General features: G+C 39.3%; 1 protein-coding gene across 4 annotated transcripts in view; it reads left to right on the top strand.

Annotated features, from left to right (window-relative positions):
* The first annotated feature begins 1105 nt into the window (after positions 1–1105).
* The window catches only part of UPF2 (UPF2 regulator of nonsense mediated mRNA decay), a 213275-nt gene continuing 196696 nt past the window's right edge, over positions 1106–17684 (top strand). For 3 of the 4 annotated variants that reach the window (XM_060293311.2, XM_070044821.1, XM_070044823.1), the window contains exons 1-3: positions 1260–1376; positions 6278–6654; positions 9118–9897. In XM_060293311.2, the coding sequence (XP_060149294.1) occupies positions 6296–6654; positions 9118–9897 (1139 nt within the window). In that variant the 5' untranslated portion in view covers positions 1260–1376; positions 6278–6295. Of the gene's footprint in view, positions 1218–1259; positions 1377–6277; positions 6655–9117; positions 9898–17684 lie in introns of those variants that run through there. The other variant, XM_060293309.2, reaches the window with a different exon arrangement.

Here is a 17684-nt window from a genome sequence, read left to right on the forward strand (position 1 = left end):
TAGAGGCAAAGGGCAAAAGCTGAACACACGTGAACCTAGACCTGCGTCAAGGATTTGAGGTTGCTAGTAGCTTATTTTGTGGGCGGGGCGCCGCACATCAAGCAAGAATCAAGACCAGTTCTGCACCTTTGTTCCTTTGGCTCCTGACCAGTCAAAGCCGGCCTGTACTTAACACCCAGTCAGATTCTGTTGGCAAACCCGAGCACCGTTTTGATAAAAATCGGAGGCCAGATGCACGAGTTCATCAATTTAAAAGAAAATAAGTTGTTTAGATAATAAGTTGTTTAGATAAGCTGAGCCATTTTTTAAAGTTGACTTGGTCTCACATTTCAGAAGAAATGGCAACACTGGCCAATTTTTTAAGCTGGTGATCTCATTCAATAATTCCAGGAGGTCATTCCACTGTAATTTTAAGAAGTTGCTTGCTAGAACAGGGTACTTTCTAAGATCTGTATGAAAAAAGCTCTGGTTCTTCTTCACTCTGGGGTACTTTTAGGTCGAACACCTAAAACTGCTTCTGGAAATTCCCCCACGGGACTTTCTTAAATCTAGACCCGTTCCTTACCACTTTGTACCTTCCTCACCAGCCATATTCTTTAGTCTCTCCAGTTTTCAACTTCCTAAATCTTTAACTTCACCCCAGGAATTAGTCCAATCAAACTTTCCCTTCTTAGACCTCTTCCTTACGTTAGCTCCAGGAAACTCCCATGAGAATCACGTGGCTAAATTTGTCCTTAATGGCGCTCCGTAACTCGCTCACTGTGCCACCACCCTTCCTCACCTCCTGTTAGCTCCGCCCCGCCCCCTTCTCGCTTTCCTCCCCTTCCCCACCCCCCCAACCTCAGTGCCTGCGCTTGCGCACCTCCAATTCAGGCGCTTTCCCTTTCCTGGCGACCAATCCACTTCCTGCCTCCGGTCCTCGGAACATTCCTCCCCTCCCTTGAGGTCCTGGCCAGAGGTGCTGGTTGTGGCTGCCCTGAGGACTGCCTGTCTGAAAAATTCGCTCCTGTCATTGAGAGGGCAATTTGAAGCAGTCGCTATGTGTGTGGCACCTTTCTGAGTATTTACTCGCGATCCTCCACCCCGGAGCTAAGCTAAGCGCGTGGGGATGCCGGCGGAAGGAAGCACCGGGCTGTTTTCGATCTGGCAATCGCACGGAAAGCTGCTTCCTTTCCACCTCCCTCCGCCCCGCCCCCACTCGCAGCCCGGCCGCGCTGGTGAGTGGCGGGCGGGAGGGCCGGCGGGCGGAGGGAGGAGGGGGAGCTGAGGGAAGGCGGGCCCTCGGCTGCGAGCTAGGTTGGGGGAGGGGAGGGGAGAGCCCGAGCGCTGGAGTTGGTGCTGGGAAACCCGGGGCTAATGTTGACAACAGGCTCGAGGTGAGTCCCGGGGAACCTCCTTCCCCTCCGCTCCAACGATCGGGAGGAAGCGGGGCTGGGGGGCACCGGCCTGGACTCGTACTCCCTGGGGGACCCAAGAGGCGCCTCCGCACCCCAGCGCTCCGGGGGTGGCGAGCAGGAGCCGGACCGCGGGTCCGGCGTCGTCCTCACACCCCTCTCCTCCGGAGGCTCCCATCAACGCGGAAGCCCCTGGCCCGGGGCAGGCAGGAGGTGCGGTTGAGGGGGTGCCTGCCCCACATGCCCGGGCCGGGCCTCGGGGCCGGAGGCGGGGAGCCCGCCGTGACGGGCTGCAGCCGTTTGGGGGTGTGGAGGAGAGCGAGGGGAGGTTGGGGAAAGCGCTCGGGGAGCCGGGAGGGAAGCGAGGGCGAGGAAGTGGGGAGGGTGCGTGTGTGGGAGGATGTGGAGCGGCGAGACCGGCCGGAGCGTGTCGGGCTCCGTCGGTGAGGGAGTGTGGGGTGCGAAGTTCGGGTTGGGGCAGGGATGGTGCGCTAAGGTGACCGTGGACCCGCGTGGGAAGGGGAGCTGTGGTGGGGAAGCGTGTCGGGCAGAGGCGTGTGGAGCAAGAGCAGGGGGTTGTGGGAGACGAGGGTGTAGGGGAAGGGGTTTGGGTGTATTGGGGCAGGCATTAGTGGGTGTACTTTGTTTTTTAGTCCCGTGGGCTGGTGATTCCTCACTTTGCCTTCATGCCGGGCCTCCTGGTCTTCTCTTGTTGGCCCTGTTGAAGTAACCGGACGATCGTGGGGTATTTGGTCTCCAGGTTGGCCAAGCAGAGCCAGCTTTCAGGCTTGAGGGGACACTCTGGACCGAACCGTCAGTTCTGTTGCTCCCTTGGGGCTTGTACGCAGTGATGCCTCAGACCTGAGGAAAACTATTACTCGCTTTGCTCCTTTAGCAGAGTTGTTGCGTTGTTCATGAGGACTGTACAACTCCTCGAGAAAATCGTTTTTGAACTCTGGTGAAATTTGTAAAAGCTTTGAAAGAGTCCTTTATACTGAGGACGTTCTTTAAAGTCGAAGACTGAGAGGTAATGCCCCTGTGCGGTTCTGCCCTTAGAACATTTTGAATGAATAACCGAGAATGAAAAGAAAAAACAGCATTCTTTTACTCTGGAGTATTTTCAGAGCAGTCTCTTTGTGATTTCATACATCGTCCATATGGTAGTTTGCGAAGGAATATCTTTGAAAGGGAAACACCCCCCTTTCTCTGCACTCTCCCCGTACACGCCATTGCTAATACCTGTTTTGCCAGTAAAGTAGTTTTTACTTTCTTCTGGAAGTTCAGAGTATATTTAGAAAACCAAGCAAAATATACAGCCCAAAGGCCAAGACACTATTTTGGGAGCTAGGAAGGTGGTTTTAAAGCATGGTTTCCTTTTAAGGACTGTGTGAATGTAATTATACTCAGTAAAATAGCTTGTAAGAGCTAATCATATCCAATTAAAAGGTCACTAATTTTTACCTTATTTTGAGATAGAATCTATTTAAAAGTTTTAGTTTTTATTTGAAAAATTTGTGAAACATTTTAGGTAAAATAGGTATTTATTAAAGCATGAGTTTATTAAAATAATTTAAAGAAATTCGAGCGTTTCATTAAATATAATTTAACACAGTTCAGTTTTTGAAACTTGATGTGGTACAAATGCATACTGATCTGAATCATGTTGTTCGTATCTTTTATTTGTCTTTCTAAATCTTAGAGTCAGGGCATATAGTGGAAAAGAGCACTGGACACAGAGTTTCAACCCAGCCACTAAACTAGTTGTGTAATCTAAGGCAGGTCACTCAACGTAAAGATTGAGAATTGGAGGAGGTAAAATCTAGTACTCCTAACTTGAAAAATCTCTCATTTTAGGATGAACTTTTCAGTGTTCTCTGTGAAAGAGAATAAACATTTGTTGAATGCCTCCCTCATGCTGCTACTGGTTTAGAAATTTAAGAAGTTTGTAATTCCAGAGAGGTAGCAATAGTTCCATTTTATTGATGAGTAGACTCAGAGAAGTTACATTGCCCAGTTGCCATAGCTAGCAGTTTGCAGAGTTGGGACGCAAACTTAAAAGTGACTGACTTTAAAGCTCATATTACTTTCACATATTGCATTGCTGCCTTTACATGAACCTTTAGGTTTCCATCGTATTTTTTGTTCACTGAAATTTAGTTCCAAGTGTACTTTGGGTATATGTTTGTGATACAGGGATGAAATGATTCAAAGGAGATACCACTCCCAAGACTTAAGGGTCTTACTGAGAATCTGTTTTGCCATGCTTTAGAGCAGAATTTTATTCATGAATGACTACTACAGTTTGATGTAGAAGGCACTTAAAAATCTATTGAATAATTGAGTACTGTGGAGAGTCACAAAAGTCTGGGAGACTCTTGTGCTAATAAATGATGATCCTTTATAAATTTGTCAGATTCCGAGTGAATTTCTTAATGTTTTAACAGAACTTAATATCTAATTTCATCTTCATAGATGAGATATTAATTATAAAATTTGATGCCATTCTTTTTTATATCCTGAGAACTACACTTCCTCGTATCAGCTGAAATGTTGCTTGTTGCTGCTTCACAACAAAATACAAATTCTGTATAATCATTATTATTATTTTTTGCATAGAATTACAAATATTCCTAAGTAAGATTATCTTGTTACCTAGGAATTACCTGTCCCCATATATTTTAGCAGAGAATATGCCAGAAGTTGAAACATCATGTGAAAACTGCATAGCCATTATCAGGGACTCTTTCTACTCTGAGATACGTAATTCTGATTTGTTGTAGTCAGTATCTGTTGTCAAGTTTTCCAGCTGACAGTTTCATATTCTAAAGGTTCTTCATAACTTGAGTTAAGAGTATGAGTTCAGATTCCAGTTCTGTCACTAGCTGTGGCGGCCTTGGTCAGGTTACCTGGTCAGGTCTCCATTTACTCATTTATAAAATAGGGAAAGTAATACCTACCTCATAAAGATTTTAGTATCAAATGAGATAATGTATGTAAGATGTTTACTCTGGTACCAGTGAGTAGTAGCTATTAGTATTCAATCTTTTGAAAGTTTGCTTGCTTTGCGGCAAAGGTGGTTATTTAATTGAAGCTGCATGAGAAATTGATAACTACGCTTCCCAGATAATATAAATACTAACAGTATCTTACCACATAAATATGTAGTTATGCTCTTATATATTTTAATGATTGTTTGAACAGGATTAACAGCCTTTTTTTGTTCAAGTTCTACCAATGGTGTTAACTAAAGCCTTTGGGTGTCATTGTCCAAAAAAATGCATAGAACATGGAAGTGGAGGAGAATAAGAGTAAAAACAGAAAAAGGGAAAGGAAGAGGTGGCTGAGAGAAGGTACAGACTATGGCATGTGCCTCCAAAAATTACTGAAAGTGCTTCTGTCGGCTTAGATTGTCTTTCTGTGGTAATATTTTATTAGAGGGCTGAAATAAATGCTTTGTGTCTATAAAATATTATTGCAAATGTTTTCTTTGCTAACCTAGTTTTTATTGATGTAATTTAAAACCTATATTTGAAAATACTTAAAGAGTACTGTGTTTGTCTTTAGCTTGTAAAAAAAAAAAACTAGGTAAAGTCATTCTATACTTCTTAAATGGAAAGTATTTTGATTATCTTGGGTACAACTTTCAGATGATTTAGGAATTAAAACATGAAGTACTGTCCATAAAAGAAATTATATGAGGACATTAAGTTCTAAGTAGAGATGTATTTTTAGAAAAGCAAATCATGAATTTTGCTGGGGAATACATTTTTTGTTCCAGAGTTTATTTACAGTTAACTGTATGGAACCTGTACTATAGACCAGTGCTCTCCAAAAGAATCTTCTGTGATGATGAAAATGTTCTGTATCTGCACTGTCCGTACCCACTAGCCACATGTAGAGTTGAGCACTTGATATATGGATAGTGACTGGAGAACTGAATTTCAAATTCTGTTTAATTTTAATTAATTTACAATGTAAGTAGCCACATGTGGCTAGTGCAGTGGTTTTCAACTGGTGGTGATTTTCCTCCCAGGGGACATTTGGTGATGTCCAGAGTAATTTTTGGTTTTTAAAACTGGGGAGATACTACTGGCATCTACTGGATAGAAGGCAGGGATGCTGCGTTTAAACTTTGTGCAGTGCACAGAACAGCGTCTCCCTCCTCCCATCCAGAGAATTGTCTTGCCCAAGATGTCCTGAGGCTGAGAAACCCTGGGCTGGTGGCCCTTGTATTGGCCGATGTAGAAGAGAATATACAGTTTTTTTATAATCATTATTATGTTTATTTATAAACTAATTTTGACTAATACTAATAAAGAGATGAAAGGTCTAGTCCAGTTTGGGATAGTTAACAGTTTTTGTATTTGAAAGTTCGATAAGGTTAGAGCAATGAGGTGAAATTTATGAGTCTTCATAGGAGGCAAGAGCTCATTTATGCTCCCACTTAGATACTTGTATTGAATATTGTATGAAGTAGTGTCACCAGCATTTCTTAATGGCTGTGAAATGGGGGGTGTAAAACTGATTCAGAATGTTCTCAGTTACATACTGAAGTATTTATTATTAAATATGTTGTTTTGAAGTTGACAGTGGTTGAATCTAGGGAATGGTTACATGGAGTTCCTTATGTTGTGCTCTCCACTTCTGTTTGTGTTTATTTCCTTAATAAAAAGTAAAAAGAAAAAAAAATACTTGGACATAGGCATAACTAGTAATCATAGAATATGGAATTTTATCACTGAAATAGTATTCGTTTTGCATGCATTTTATTTAATCTCTCACAATTGCCAAGTTGCATTAATATGTTCTGCTTAACAAAATAGTGTCACGTCACTAAAAAACGTCACTGCGTCTACAATGCTGACATTCTTTTACTCTTACAGATTGTCTTGGGTAACATAATGCCAGCTGAGCGTAAAAAGCCAGCAAGTATGGAAGAAAAAGAATCTTTACTAAACAGCAAGGAAAAAGACTGCAGTGAAAGGCGGCCAGTGAGCAGCAGGGAGAAACCAAAAGAGGAGATCAAGCTTACCGCCAAGAAGGAGGTTATTAAGGTCCCTGAAGATAAGAAGAAGAAACTGGAAGAAGATAAGAGAAAAAAAGAAGACAAGGAACGCAAGAAAAAAGAAGAAGAAAAGGTGAAGGCAGAGGAAGAATTAAAGAAAAAAGAGGAAGAAGAAAAAAAGAAACATGAAGAAGAGAGAAAGAAGCAAGAAGAGCAGGCAAAACGTCAGCAGGAAGAAGAGGCTGCCCAGTTGAAGTAAGAACGTTTATTCTGACTATTGATGTGCAGGAATGGGAAGATTGGAATGTTTTGGAAAAACAGTGATTATTTGAAATAAAACTTCCAGGGTGCAGTTTCTTGAGAGTTGGGAGTATCTTAATTTACTTGTTCTGTTAGTTTTACTGACGAGCGGCATGCTTACAGTGCTTTCATTCTTTAAATTAAATAATAGTGATCTTTAATAAGTGTTTTTTGAGGTGTGGGGCAATCTGGGCTGTTTTTGTTTTTAAAAAAAGCTTTTTTTCATGGTACCTTATGCCATCTTTCTAAGTTGAAAATCTTTAGTTTGTTTTTTTCTTTTTGGCCGTGCCATGCGGCTTGCAGGATCTTAGTTCCCTGACCAGGGATCCAGCCCGGCTCCTGGCAGTGACAGTGCCAAGCCCTAACCACTGGGTTGCCAGGGAATTCCCGAAAATTTTTAGTTCTAAATGACTGCTATTTGTTGAGTTCTTATTATATGCCAGGCACTACGATTGTATCAGTACATGTCTTCAAGGCAGTCTAATGAAGTAAGCTCTGTGATCCTTGTTTTACGGATTAATAAAATGAAGCTTCAAGAGGTTAAATGACTTGCCTAAGGTCACAGTAAGTAGTAGAACAGCTGGGATTTGAACCTATGCTGGGCTGACTTTAAAACTTTTGTCCTTAAGTACAATTCCATAATGCCTCCCATTCTTATCTTTATCTGAATCTATTTTTAACCATGTAAATCTGTGCAAGTGATATAATGAACTGGTGAAAAACGAGGTAGTCCTCATGGGAAGACTACCAGGATGTAGCAGAAATGACAGTTGTTGAATGGTGCATGAGCTCCTCCCTTCATATATATAATTTAAAAAGCTGTTTGCAAACATGAATTTTCATGAATCTCTAGAACAGCTCAGCTACCTACTTTCTTACCAAAGCTCTTTTGTACCTCTGTTTTTAATGAGGAACTGGAGCCTTGGGTCTGAAAAGCAGTAGTAGTGACCTGTTTTGGAATATTCAGAACCATGATTCTTGAGAGTTTCTTGCTTATTTTCTATTTTAGTTTTAAAAAAACAATTCACAAGGATATTTAATTTCACTGTAAGTTTTGTTCTCTCACCCCTCCTATACAAAGAGCTTAAAAAAACAACAGCAACCAAAACCCCAACTTCTTACTGGGAAAAATTCAAGGGTGCAAAAAGTAGAATGAAATGATCTACCACCCCTCCCCATCTACGCAGCATCAACAATTCACATTTTTTTCCTTTAGAGTATTTTAAAGCATCACATTATTTCACCTGTAAATTTATAAATATAAATAAATACCTTAAGAGTGTGTGTGTGTGTGTGTATGTATGTATATATATTAATTATATATCAAAGTGTTTCTAATAAAGATGGTAATGGAGTTCTTGAGTGCATACACGTAATGAGTTATGCTTTCTTAACGTGTACTCTCACTGCTAATCTTGCGTTTCTGTGTGGCTGGGAGGCTTCCAAGAGATACTCACATGTCCCTGTTCCCAGTGGTAGATGCAACTCTCTGTTAACATATTGTGGCTGTTAGTGGAAAAATCATAGAATTATAGGGTAGCTCAGGGATGGTTATCTCAGAAAGATGAAAATCTATTTTATTAGAAATTTATATTTTAAAGCTACATATTTTGGTATCTCAGAAACCTCAAAGTCAGATTGTCTCCACTCTCCCACTCCTGCCCAAGTTATTTTACTGCTTCTACAGTTTAAACATGTCCCATCTTTTTAGTGGAAACATAGGTAGATTTGTTTTTAATTATTCTTTTCAGGATACACTGAGTCTGTTAACCTTTTATTAAAGTGCTTTTATCCTATAGTCCTGGTTCCTATACAAGCTTTCTTAATTACACTTGAATTTTAAGACCTAAACCTAGCAAGTACTTTTATTAATAAAGGTTTGTTTAATGTTGAAGTATGGAGAAATGGTACATAACATTTCAAAACATTTTAATGCATTCTTTTATAATGTTTATTCTTTAATTAAAATATTCTTTGTGGACATTTTTTGTTTTTCTGTTTTCCCAATGCTTTTAGTTGTTTTAGGTTATCTTTCTCAAACGTATTACTTTGTTTTTTCATATTAAGCATCATGTGTTTTATCCATTTATTTTTTTTCAGCTTTATTGAGTTAGAGTTGACAAATAAAAGTGTTTTATCCATTTAGCTTGCCAGTTGGCAGAATGATTTTTAATCTAGTTATTCAGAATCCTCCGCTCTGCCACTTTTGGTGTTATCAGTAGAATGGGTTCTCATTATCTTAAGTCATTAATCAAATGTCTTTAGTAGTGAAAGGGCCTCTTGCATCTTTTGTTCCTCTTGGATTCTGTTGCTTTTCTGATCACCTTTTCATTGGCTTTCACTCTTATAGGATTCATCAGTGATGCTTCAAAATATACAGGGTATTTTACTTACGTGTTTGTTTGTTTTTTTATATAGAGAGAAAGAGGAATCCCTTCAGCTTCATCAGGAGGCTTGGGAACGACATCAGTTAAGGAAGGAACTTCGCAGCAGAAACCAAAATGCTCCAGACAACCGACCAGAGGAAAATTTCTTTAGCCGACTAGACTCAAGTTTGAAGAAAAATACCGCTTTTGTCAAGAAACTAAAAACTATTACGGAACAACAGAGAGACTCCTTGTCCCATGATTTTAATGGCCTAAATTTAAGCAAGTACATTGCAGAGGCTGTAGCTTCTATTGTGGAAGCAAAGCTAAAAATATCTGATGTGAATTGTGCTGTGCACTTATGCTCTCTCTTTCACCAGCGTTACGCCGACTTTGCCCCATCACTTCTTCAGGTTTGGAAAAAACATTTTGAAGCAAGGAAAGAAGAGAAAACACCTAACATTACCAAGTTAAGAACTGATTTGCGTTTCATTGCAGAATTGACAATAGTTGGGATTTTCACTGACAAGGAAGGTCTTTCCGTAATCTATGAACAGCTAAAAAATATTATTAATGCTGATCGGGAATCCCATACCCATGTTTCTGTGGTGATTAGTTTTTGTCGACATTGTGGAGATGATATTGCTGGACTTGTACCAAGGAAAGTAAAGAGTGCTGCAGAGAAGTTTAATTTGAGTTTTCCTCCTAGTGAGATAATTAGTCCAGAGAAACAGCAACCTTTCCAGAATCTTTTAAAAGAATACTTTACGTCTTTGACCAAACACCTGAAAAGGGACCACAGGGAGCTACAGAATACTGAGAGACAAAACAGGTGATTTTCAAATGTTTCTCAGAAATGAGAATTTATTTTGGAGCTCATACTTAAAAAATTTTAAAGTCTTCATGCCACTGAAAGAACTTTTGGAAAAGGGCTCATTGCAGGTGATTTCTTAACATTCCAGGAAAATTTCACAGTGTAACAATCTTAAGTACTCATGTTTAAATGTGAGTCTTCGATAGATTCTTGTTTCTGATTTTGAAAGAAATCCGGCAAGTATGTGGTGATTTTTACTTTGTGGATCTGTTTTCTTCCTGTGATTTAAAAAACTCCGTAATGTTGAGGGATAAGTTTTCTTTTTCTGTCACTTTAACTTATCTGCTATTTTTCTGTGTGTTTCGCTGTTCCCTCTCTATAACAGGTTTGCTTTCATTGTTTTGTATTTTAAGTTTATTGATGTCACTGTTGATACTCGCTTTTTAAGAAAACAAGTCATTCATTATCAGTGATACTTTAGATTAGAAATTTGGAAAATAGTGTACCAAAGTAGCTGTGAAAAAATTCTTCAAGTGCAACTATGCATTTATGGGAGTCTTTCTCCTGGGGACATCCATTCAAAATTCTAAAGGAATGTGTGTGCCTGATTTAGGCCACCTTTGACAGTTACAAGATACTGTAGACTACTGTGTAGCATCTGTACCTAGAAGGCATCAACAAGCTAGAAGTAGGTGCAGTTGGTGGGTATTAGGTCAACTTTATGGAGGGTTGGATTTGGAGGAGGGCTGAAGGGGTACAGAAAGGAGGCAACAGCAGTAGCCTTTGGTTGGATACTCTATAACTATTTAAAGTGCGTGTCGCGGGGAGAACACTTATTCCTATAAGCCTGTAGTTGGAGAGGACTGACTGGTTTAAGTAGTTACCACTAGAAGGAGATTGACTCAACCAGAAAAGACTGCAGTAGTGTATGCCGGTAGTTCAGTTAGGTCAGGGGTAAGATAGGTGCAGAGACTATATGGAAAAATCCTTGGTGGCTGAAGATCACTAAGAGGTGAGAATTTAAGATGGCAGCGGTGCTCCTTAATGTTTCTTAAAAAAAAGCATCCTCGTTTTTTTGCTTTTGAATAGCAAGGGCAGGTTTTTTAAAATAATTAATTAATTAATTTATTTATGGCTGTGTTGGATCTTCGTTGCTGCGCACGGGCTTTCTCTAATTGCGACGAGCAGGGGCTACTCTTTGTTGCGGTGCACGGGCTTCTCATTGTGGTGACTTCTCTTTTTTTTTTTTTTTTTTTGCGGTACTTGGGCCTCTCACTGTTGTGGCCTCCCCCGTTGCGGAGCACAGGCTCCGGATGCGCAGGCTCAGCGGCCATGGCTCACGGGCCCAGCCGCTCCGCGGCATGTGGGATCTTCCCGGACGGGGGCACGAATCCGTGTCCCTTGCATCGGCAGGCGGACTCTCAACCACTGTGCCACCAGGGAAGCCCCGTTTCTTTTTTAAAATTTATTTATTTTATTTTTGGCTGCGGCTTTTTCTAGTTGCGGCGAGTGGGGGCTACTCTTAGTTGCAGTGCGCGGTCTTCTCATTGCCATGGCTTCTCTTGTTGTGGAGCACAGGCTTTAGGCATGTGGGCTTCAGTAGTTGTGGCACATGGGCTCAGTAGTTGTGGCACGCGGGCTCTAGAGTGCAGGTTCAGTAGTTGTGGAGCATGGGCTTAGTTGCACCGCGGCATATGGGATCTTCTTGGACCCGGGATCGAACCTTTGTCCCCTGCATTGGCAGGCGGATTTGAACCACAGCGCCACCAGGGAAGCCCCAAAGTTTTTTGTTTTTTTTTCTTTTTTTCCCCAAGTTTTCTACTCTTTTTCCATTTCTCGTGTGTCCTACCTAATACATCACAGCTGATTTTGAAAGTATGTTTTGATTACTTTTTATTGGCTACTTTAAGGGTTTTGTGTGTGTGTTTTTGATTGGCCTCACAGAAGCTTATAGGGTAGAGAGTCTGTAATGATTTAATCTGGTCATCCTTCCAATGCAAAATGGAATCCATTTTATAGATTATCTGACATAAATTATCCTTCTGAAAACTTCTCGAGCTCAGTGCTCTGAGCCATTCCACTGTTGGACATACCTATTTGCTAGGAATTCAAGCTGATGTTTAACGCCCCATGTAATGGTTCCCTTTGATTTACTTCTTTTTTCTGATACAGATGGAATAAAGCTACTCCAAGTGGGGGTCCATGAACTGTTTACCTGTTCACAATGAATTAAGCTGAGAAACTGAGACTAACCATTTAGACATTTTGATAGCAATTCTCCATTGCCATGATATTGTCACTGTGTTTTATAGCTGTGCTGTGATTGGAAAGAAAATTATTCCTTTATGGCAGATAGTTTGAGAAGCACTGGCATGTGACATGTCTCTTCTTTTACACCAGGATGTCTCAAATATTTGCAGACTGCCAAGATGTTTCCCTTTCATCTTCTCCAGGCTAAATACCTCTGGTTCCCTTAGTATGCTACATGATTTCCAGACACTTCACTATCCTTAGGACGTTTGTTTTGGATGCCTTCTTATCTGCTTGTGACCTACAATTCCATTAGTTTTTATAGCTGCCTTGTCAGTCTTGACTTTTTGTTACACCTAAAGACTAATTTCTCAGAGGAACTGCTGCCCAGCCAGTTCTTCACCTCGAACTAGTGAAATAATTTTTTTATACCTAATACAGACTTACCTCTTTGAAACTTTATTTAGATACTTTTGGCATATTATGTTAGCCTAATGATAATCGATGATGATGATGATGTGTGTGTGTGTGTTTGCTGCACTGCGCAGCTTGTGGGATCTTAGTTCCCCAACAAGGAATTGAACCCAGGCCACGGCAGTGAAAGCACTGAGTTCTAACCACTGGATCTCCAGGGAAGTCCCAATGATGTGTATATTATTAATTGTACTTATGCACTGGTCACATTTAGATTAGATAAGGAGACCTTTTTTTTTTTTTTTGCGGTATGCGGGCCTCTCACCGTCGTGGTCCCTCCCGTTGCGGAGCACAGGCTCCGGACGCGCAGGCTCAGCGGCCATGGCTCACGGGCCCAGCCGCTCTGCGGCATGTGGGATCTTCCCGGACCGGGGCACGAACCCGTGTCCCCTGCATCGGCAGGCGGACTCCCAACCACTGCGCCACCAGGGAAGCCGAGACCTTTTTTTTTTTTTTTTTATTAAAGTCACGCAAGAAAATTTTGAACAGGATCTTGTGTTGAGAGCACAGCTTTATGGCCTTTTCCTAGAAACTTACTCATTTTAATACAGAACTATTAACTATGGTTGGTTATTAGAGGAGGTTATTTACTAAGTGTAAATTGACCTTAGCATGGTACCAGTTATTTTATCACAGGGACTGTCCAATTAGATGCAGTAATTTGGGGGAATGTGAGAATCTTAATCACAATGTAGAAAATAATTGGCATATAGCTTAATAAGTCACTCATGCCTTAGGATAGCTTCAACTTGAGCAGCCTCTGTAGTGAGGATTTAAATGCCTGACTGAGCAAAGAAGACATGAGGAATTGGTTAGTGCAGAGTCCCTACTTGGCCTAATGTTAGTCTCCTTACTTCTAAGAGGGTACGTTACAGTTAAAATGACCAGTTTCCAAAAGCTTCTCGCTCCCAATCATTGTCCAGTAGATGTTTTGAAGTTTTTCTGTATCATAGGAATAAATCATAGGCAATTGTTTTTTCCCAGTAAGGTTTCTCTTAGGCATGATAATGCTAGAAATCTAAGTGCCAAGCTAGTGAGCATTTAATGCTCGTACATAGTTGAAATACTTTAAGCCTTTATTCAATAATTCATAATGATGGTTTTAAAAAAGTGACTATATTTTCAGTCTATGGATTATAAATGCTCTTGGTCATTTTAATTAACTTGGGAGATGGCACTGTGCTTAGGGGTTGTGAAGTGTTAGTCTGTACTCATTAAAGTCTTTACTTAAAAATTGATTTAACCAATTAAAAAAAATAGAGTAATAAAATCTCTGGTGTTTTCTTAAAAACACTGTAATGAATGAATGAAGACGGTGACTGAATAAGACCTATCGAATCTCAGCTGTCATCTCGGCTGATAGATTTTAGATAGCTACTTCTGTTTCTAGCCCCCTGAGGGATTTACAGTTGTCAGCTAGCAGTACAATTGACCCTAGCGTTGGGTGAATTCTAATAAATTTGAATTTATAAGCTTTTCATACGTTAAGTACAAATCTTATTTTTAAAATGCATTTGGTTAAGTGATTGATCTGGGGAATTAATATTTACACATTTAAAAGATCATTTAGTAATATTTGCCAATTTAGAATTAATAGCTTTACTTCTTGCTAAGTTTTTTTTTTTTATGTTCAGTGCTCTTTATACTTGAAATGCTTTGTACTTTGAGATATTATTCTCATTAAGGTAACATAATCTAGTATTTTTTTGGCATTTAATAAAAATCGGGTAAATAAATGATTTAATTTTATTAGATGTAACTTGATGTTAATTGTGTAACAGTTCATTTCTAGCAGTATAGTGAAATCATGAATTCAGATATTAAGTCAGAATTCTTGCTTGAATAATTCTCAAGTGTCTTAATTTCTTTTTTTTCCCTTATTAATTGGTGGGAGTGGGGGTATGTTTCTCTTTTCAGTACTGGTGAATTATGACCTTCCTGATTGCATGCTCAGTCCAACAGCAGTAAATGATTTAAAGTTTAGTAAGGAAGAAAAATGTAGGTAGAATGTAGGCTTTTCCCGTGTTAATAAAACCAGGGAGGTTTCTTTTTTTTTTTTTTGCATTTTATTTTACTTTTTTATACAGCAGGTTCTTATTAGTTATCCATTTTATACATATTAATGTATATATGTCAATCCCAGTCTCCCAATTTATCACCCGCCCTCGCTAGAGGTTTCTTTTATTATTGCAAATTCATGAGGCATTACTTTAACAGTGTTGAAATCTGAAAACACATCAACCTGAATTTAAATAGTGTTGCTTTTACCTTTCACATTCTTTCCAGATAAGTTGTACCTTGCCTTTACAGGGAGATTGTTTAATAAATTGTGTAGTAATGTTTAAGCACTATTAAAATGTTATATCACTGTGCTTTAGACTTACAGAGGCTTTAACAATTTTATAAATGCTTCAAAATTATTACCTCCTTCCAGATAATTTCTAATTCTGAGTCAAAGACTTTGACATAGTTGGTTAATAAATCTTTGGGTACAGTTATGCTTAACTGTTGCTCTAGTCTCTCTTCATATAAGATTGTACAACATCTGTAACCAAATTCTAAAATGAAACCACAAGAAAATTTAAGTTCTCATGAGAATTTGATAGAGCGCTAAAGGAGATGAAAAGTGAAACCTAGTAGTTTTTCATGGGTCTGCTTCATGGTTATTTTTTCAAGATTTGGCCATGTGTTCTATGTTGTTTTGCATGACTGCATAAGAACAAAGCTAAAATGGATTTTCTGTGGTCTTTTCAAGATTTTTTTCTTTTTTAACTTGGCTAATAGAAGATCAAAATAATACTTGGCCTTGAAGTTCTTGCTTTTTCTGCAGTGAGCTCTGGCATTTTTTTTTTTCATGAAAATACTGTTTTACATTGATATAGTGCATCAGATGTATGATTTCAATTGATCCTCACAGTACCCTTGAAAGAAATACCTGTATTTTGAAGGTGATAGATCCGATTTAGGGATTAAAGAGCTTGCCCAATGTGACTTGGATAGCAAATGATAGAATCAGGTTCTTCCCTACCTTTTCACTCTGTATTTTTCACATCTTCCATAGTACTCATTTTCATCTGCATTTAGTACTTATTTTTTTATTATTATTTTTAATGTTATATATTTTTAAAATTAATTATTTATTTTTGTCTGCATTTGGGTCTTTGTTGCTGTGCGTGGACTTTCTCTAGTCGTGGCGAGCAGGGGCTACTCTTTTTTGTTTTTTTTGTTTTTCTGTTTTTGGCTGTGTTGGGTCTTTGTTGCTGTGCGGGGGCTTTCTTTAGTTGCGGTGAGCGGGGGCTACTCTTGGTTGTGGTGCACGGGCCTCTCATTATGGTGGCTTCTCTTGTTGCGGAGCACAAGCTCTAGGTGCGCAGGCTTCAGTAGTTGTGGCCCGTGGCCCAGTAGTTGTGGCTTGTGGGCTCTAGAGCTCAGGCTCAGTAGTTGTGGCGCATGGACTTAGTTGCTCTGTGGCATGTGGAATCTTCCCAGACCAGGGCTTGAACCTGTGTCCCTTGCATTGGCAGGCAGATTCTTAACCACTGCGCCACCAGGGAAGTCCTAAGGTGTCTAGTAAACTCATTAGCTACTCAGGACTTAACAAAGTCAAATCCAAACAAAAGAAGGACCCAAAAGAGAATATAAAACAAGAACCTCAATGTGGGAAGGCTTGCCTTTGATATGCATTTGAGAGACATCCTAATTCAAAATAAGGTACCAAGTGGATAATTTAAATTTTATTTGAGAGGCAGTATAATCCAGTAGTTATGAGAATGGACTTTGGAGCCAGACTGCTTGGGTTCAAGTTTTAGATGTCATTTACTCATTCTGTAACTTTGGGCAAGTTACCTCACATCTCTGTGCTTTGGTTTTCTCTTCTGTAAAATGGGATAACAATAGTACTCTACCTCTGAGGTACATGTGAGCAATGCAGTGAACTCATATGTGTAAAAGCATTTAAAAACAGTATCTGGCACATTGTAAGTATTCAATAAATGTTAGTTCACTATTAATAGTATATTGCCTGCTCAATCCTTCAGAAAGGTTTTTGAATGAGAATTTCTCTTTGTGCCTTTTTATGATTTTGAAAATTTGTATGTTAAACTTCTTAAACTTTCATGGGTTATTTTAAAAATTCATTTTTAAAAACAATACAAAACAACAGAATAAACACTGTACAAAATAAAAGAAATAGCAAGAAAGTCAGGCAGTAACAATAAAAATGAAAAAAATGGAAAAAAAGAAAACCGAATGTCTCAATACTAGAATTTTTTGAGGCATGTGTGGCTTTTCTTACTTATGAGATATAATGCTAGATTCCAGAATGGACTATTTGAAATTTTCTGTCAGTTTTACAATATTAAGTTAAATTAATATTAAATATAATATAAAAAACACTCCAGAAATCAAGGATTGATATACCTTAGGGGGTCCTCCCAGATAGTGATATCTCATATTTTGGGTGAAGGAGGTCTACTTTCTTATTTTTTTTATTACAGTGAATAAGACTTGGAATTAGTTTTGTTTTCATTGCTTACTTTTCATATCTTTATGGTACTATTTCCTCCCTATTGTTCCGTGATACCAGGAGAGAGAATGAACTTGTTTATAATCTATTTAACAGTGATACTTAGTTATCTCCAGTTATGACAGGGATTGGCAAACTATGGCCTGCAGGCCAGATTAGGCCCACCACTCGTTTTTGTACAGCCGGTGAGCTAAGAATGGTCTTTACTTTTTTACATGGTTCAAAAAAATCAAAAGAAGAACATTTTGTGAAATAGTAAAACTATGTGATGTTCAGACTTCAGTGTCCATAAATAAAGTTTTATTGGAACATAGTCACACTCGTTTGTTTACATATTGTCTGTGGCTGCTTTTGTGCTATATCAGCAGAGTTGAGTAGTCGCAACAAAGACCATATGGTCTGCAAAGCTTAAAATAATTATTATCTGGCGCTTTGCAGTAAAAGTTTGCTGACCTCTGGTTTATGACAGTCTCAGAATAATGGCTTCAAAGCAGCTTTGTGTAATAGATGTGTTTCTGAAGAGATTGTAATTAAAGTGATATGTTATGAATCATAT

This window comes from Globicephala melas, chromosome 2 (genome assembly GCF_963455315.2).
Source record: "Globicephala melas chromosome 2, mGloMel1.2, whole genome shotgun sequence".
NCBI lineage: Eukaryota > Metazoa > Chordata > Mammalia > Artiodactyla > Delphinidae > Globicephala > Globicephala melas.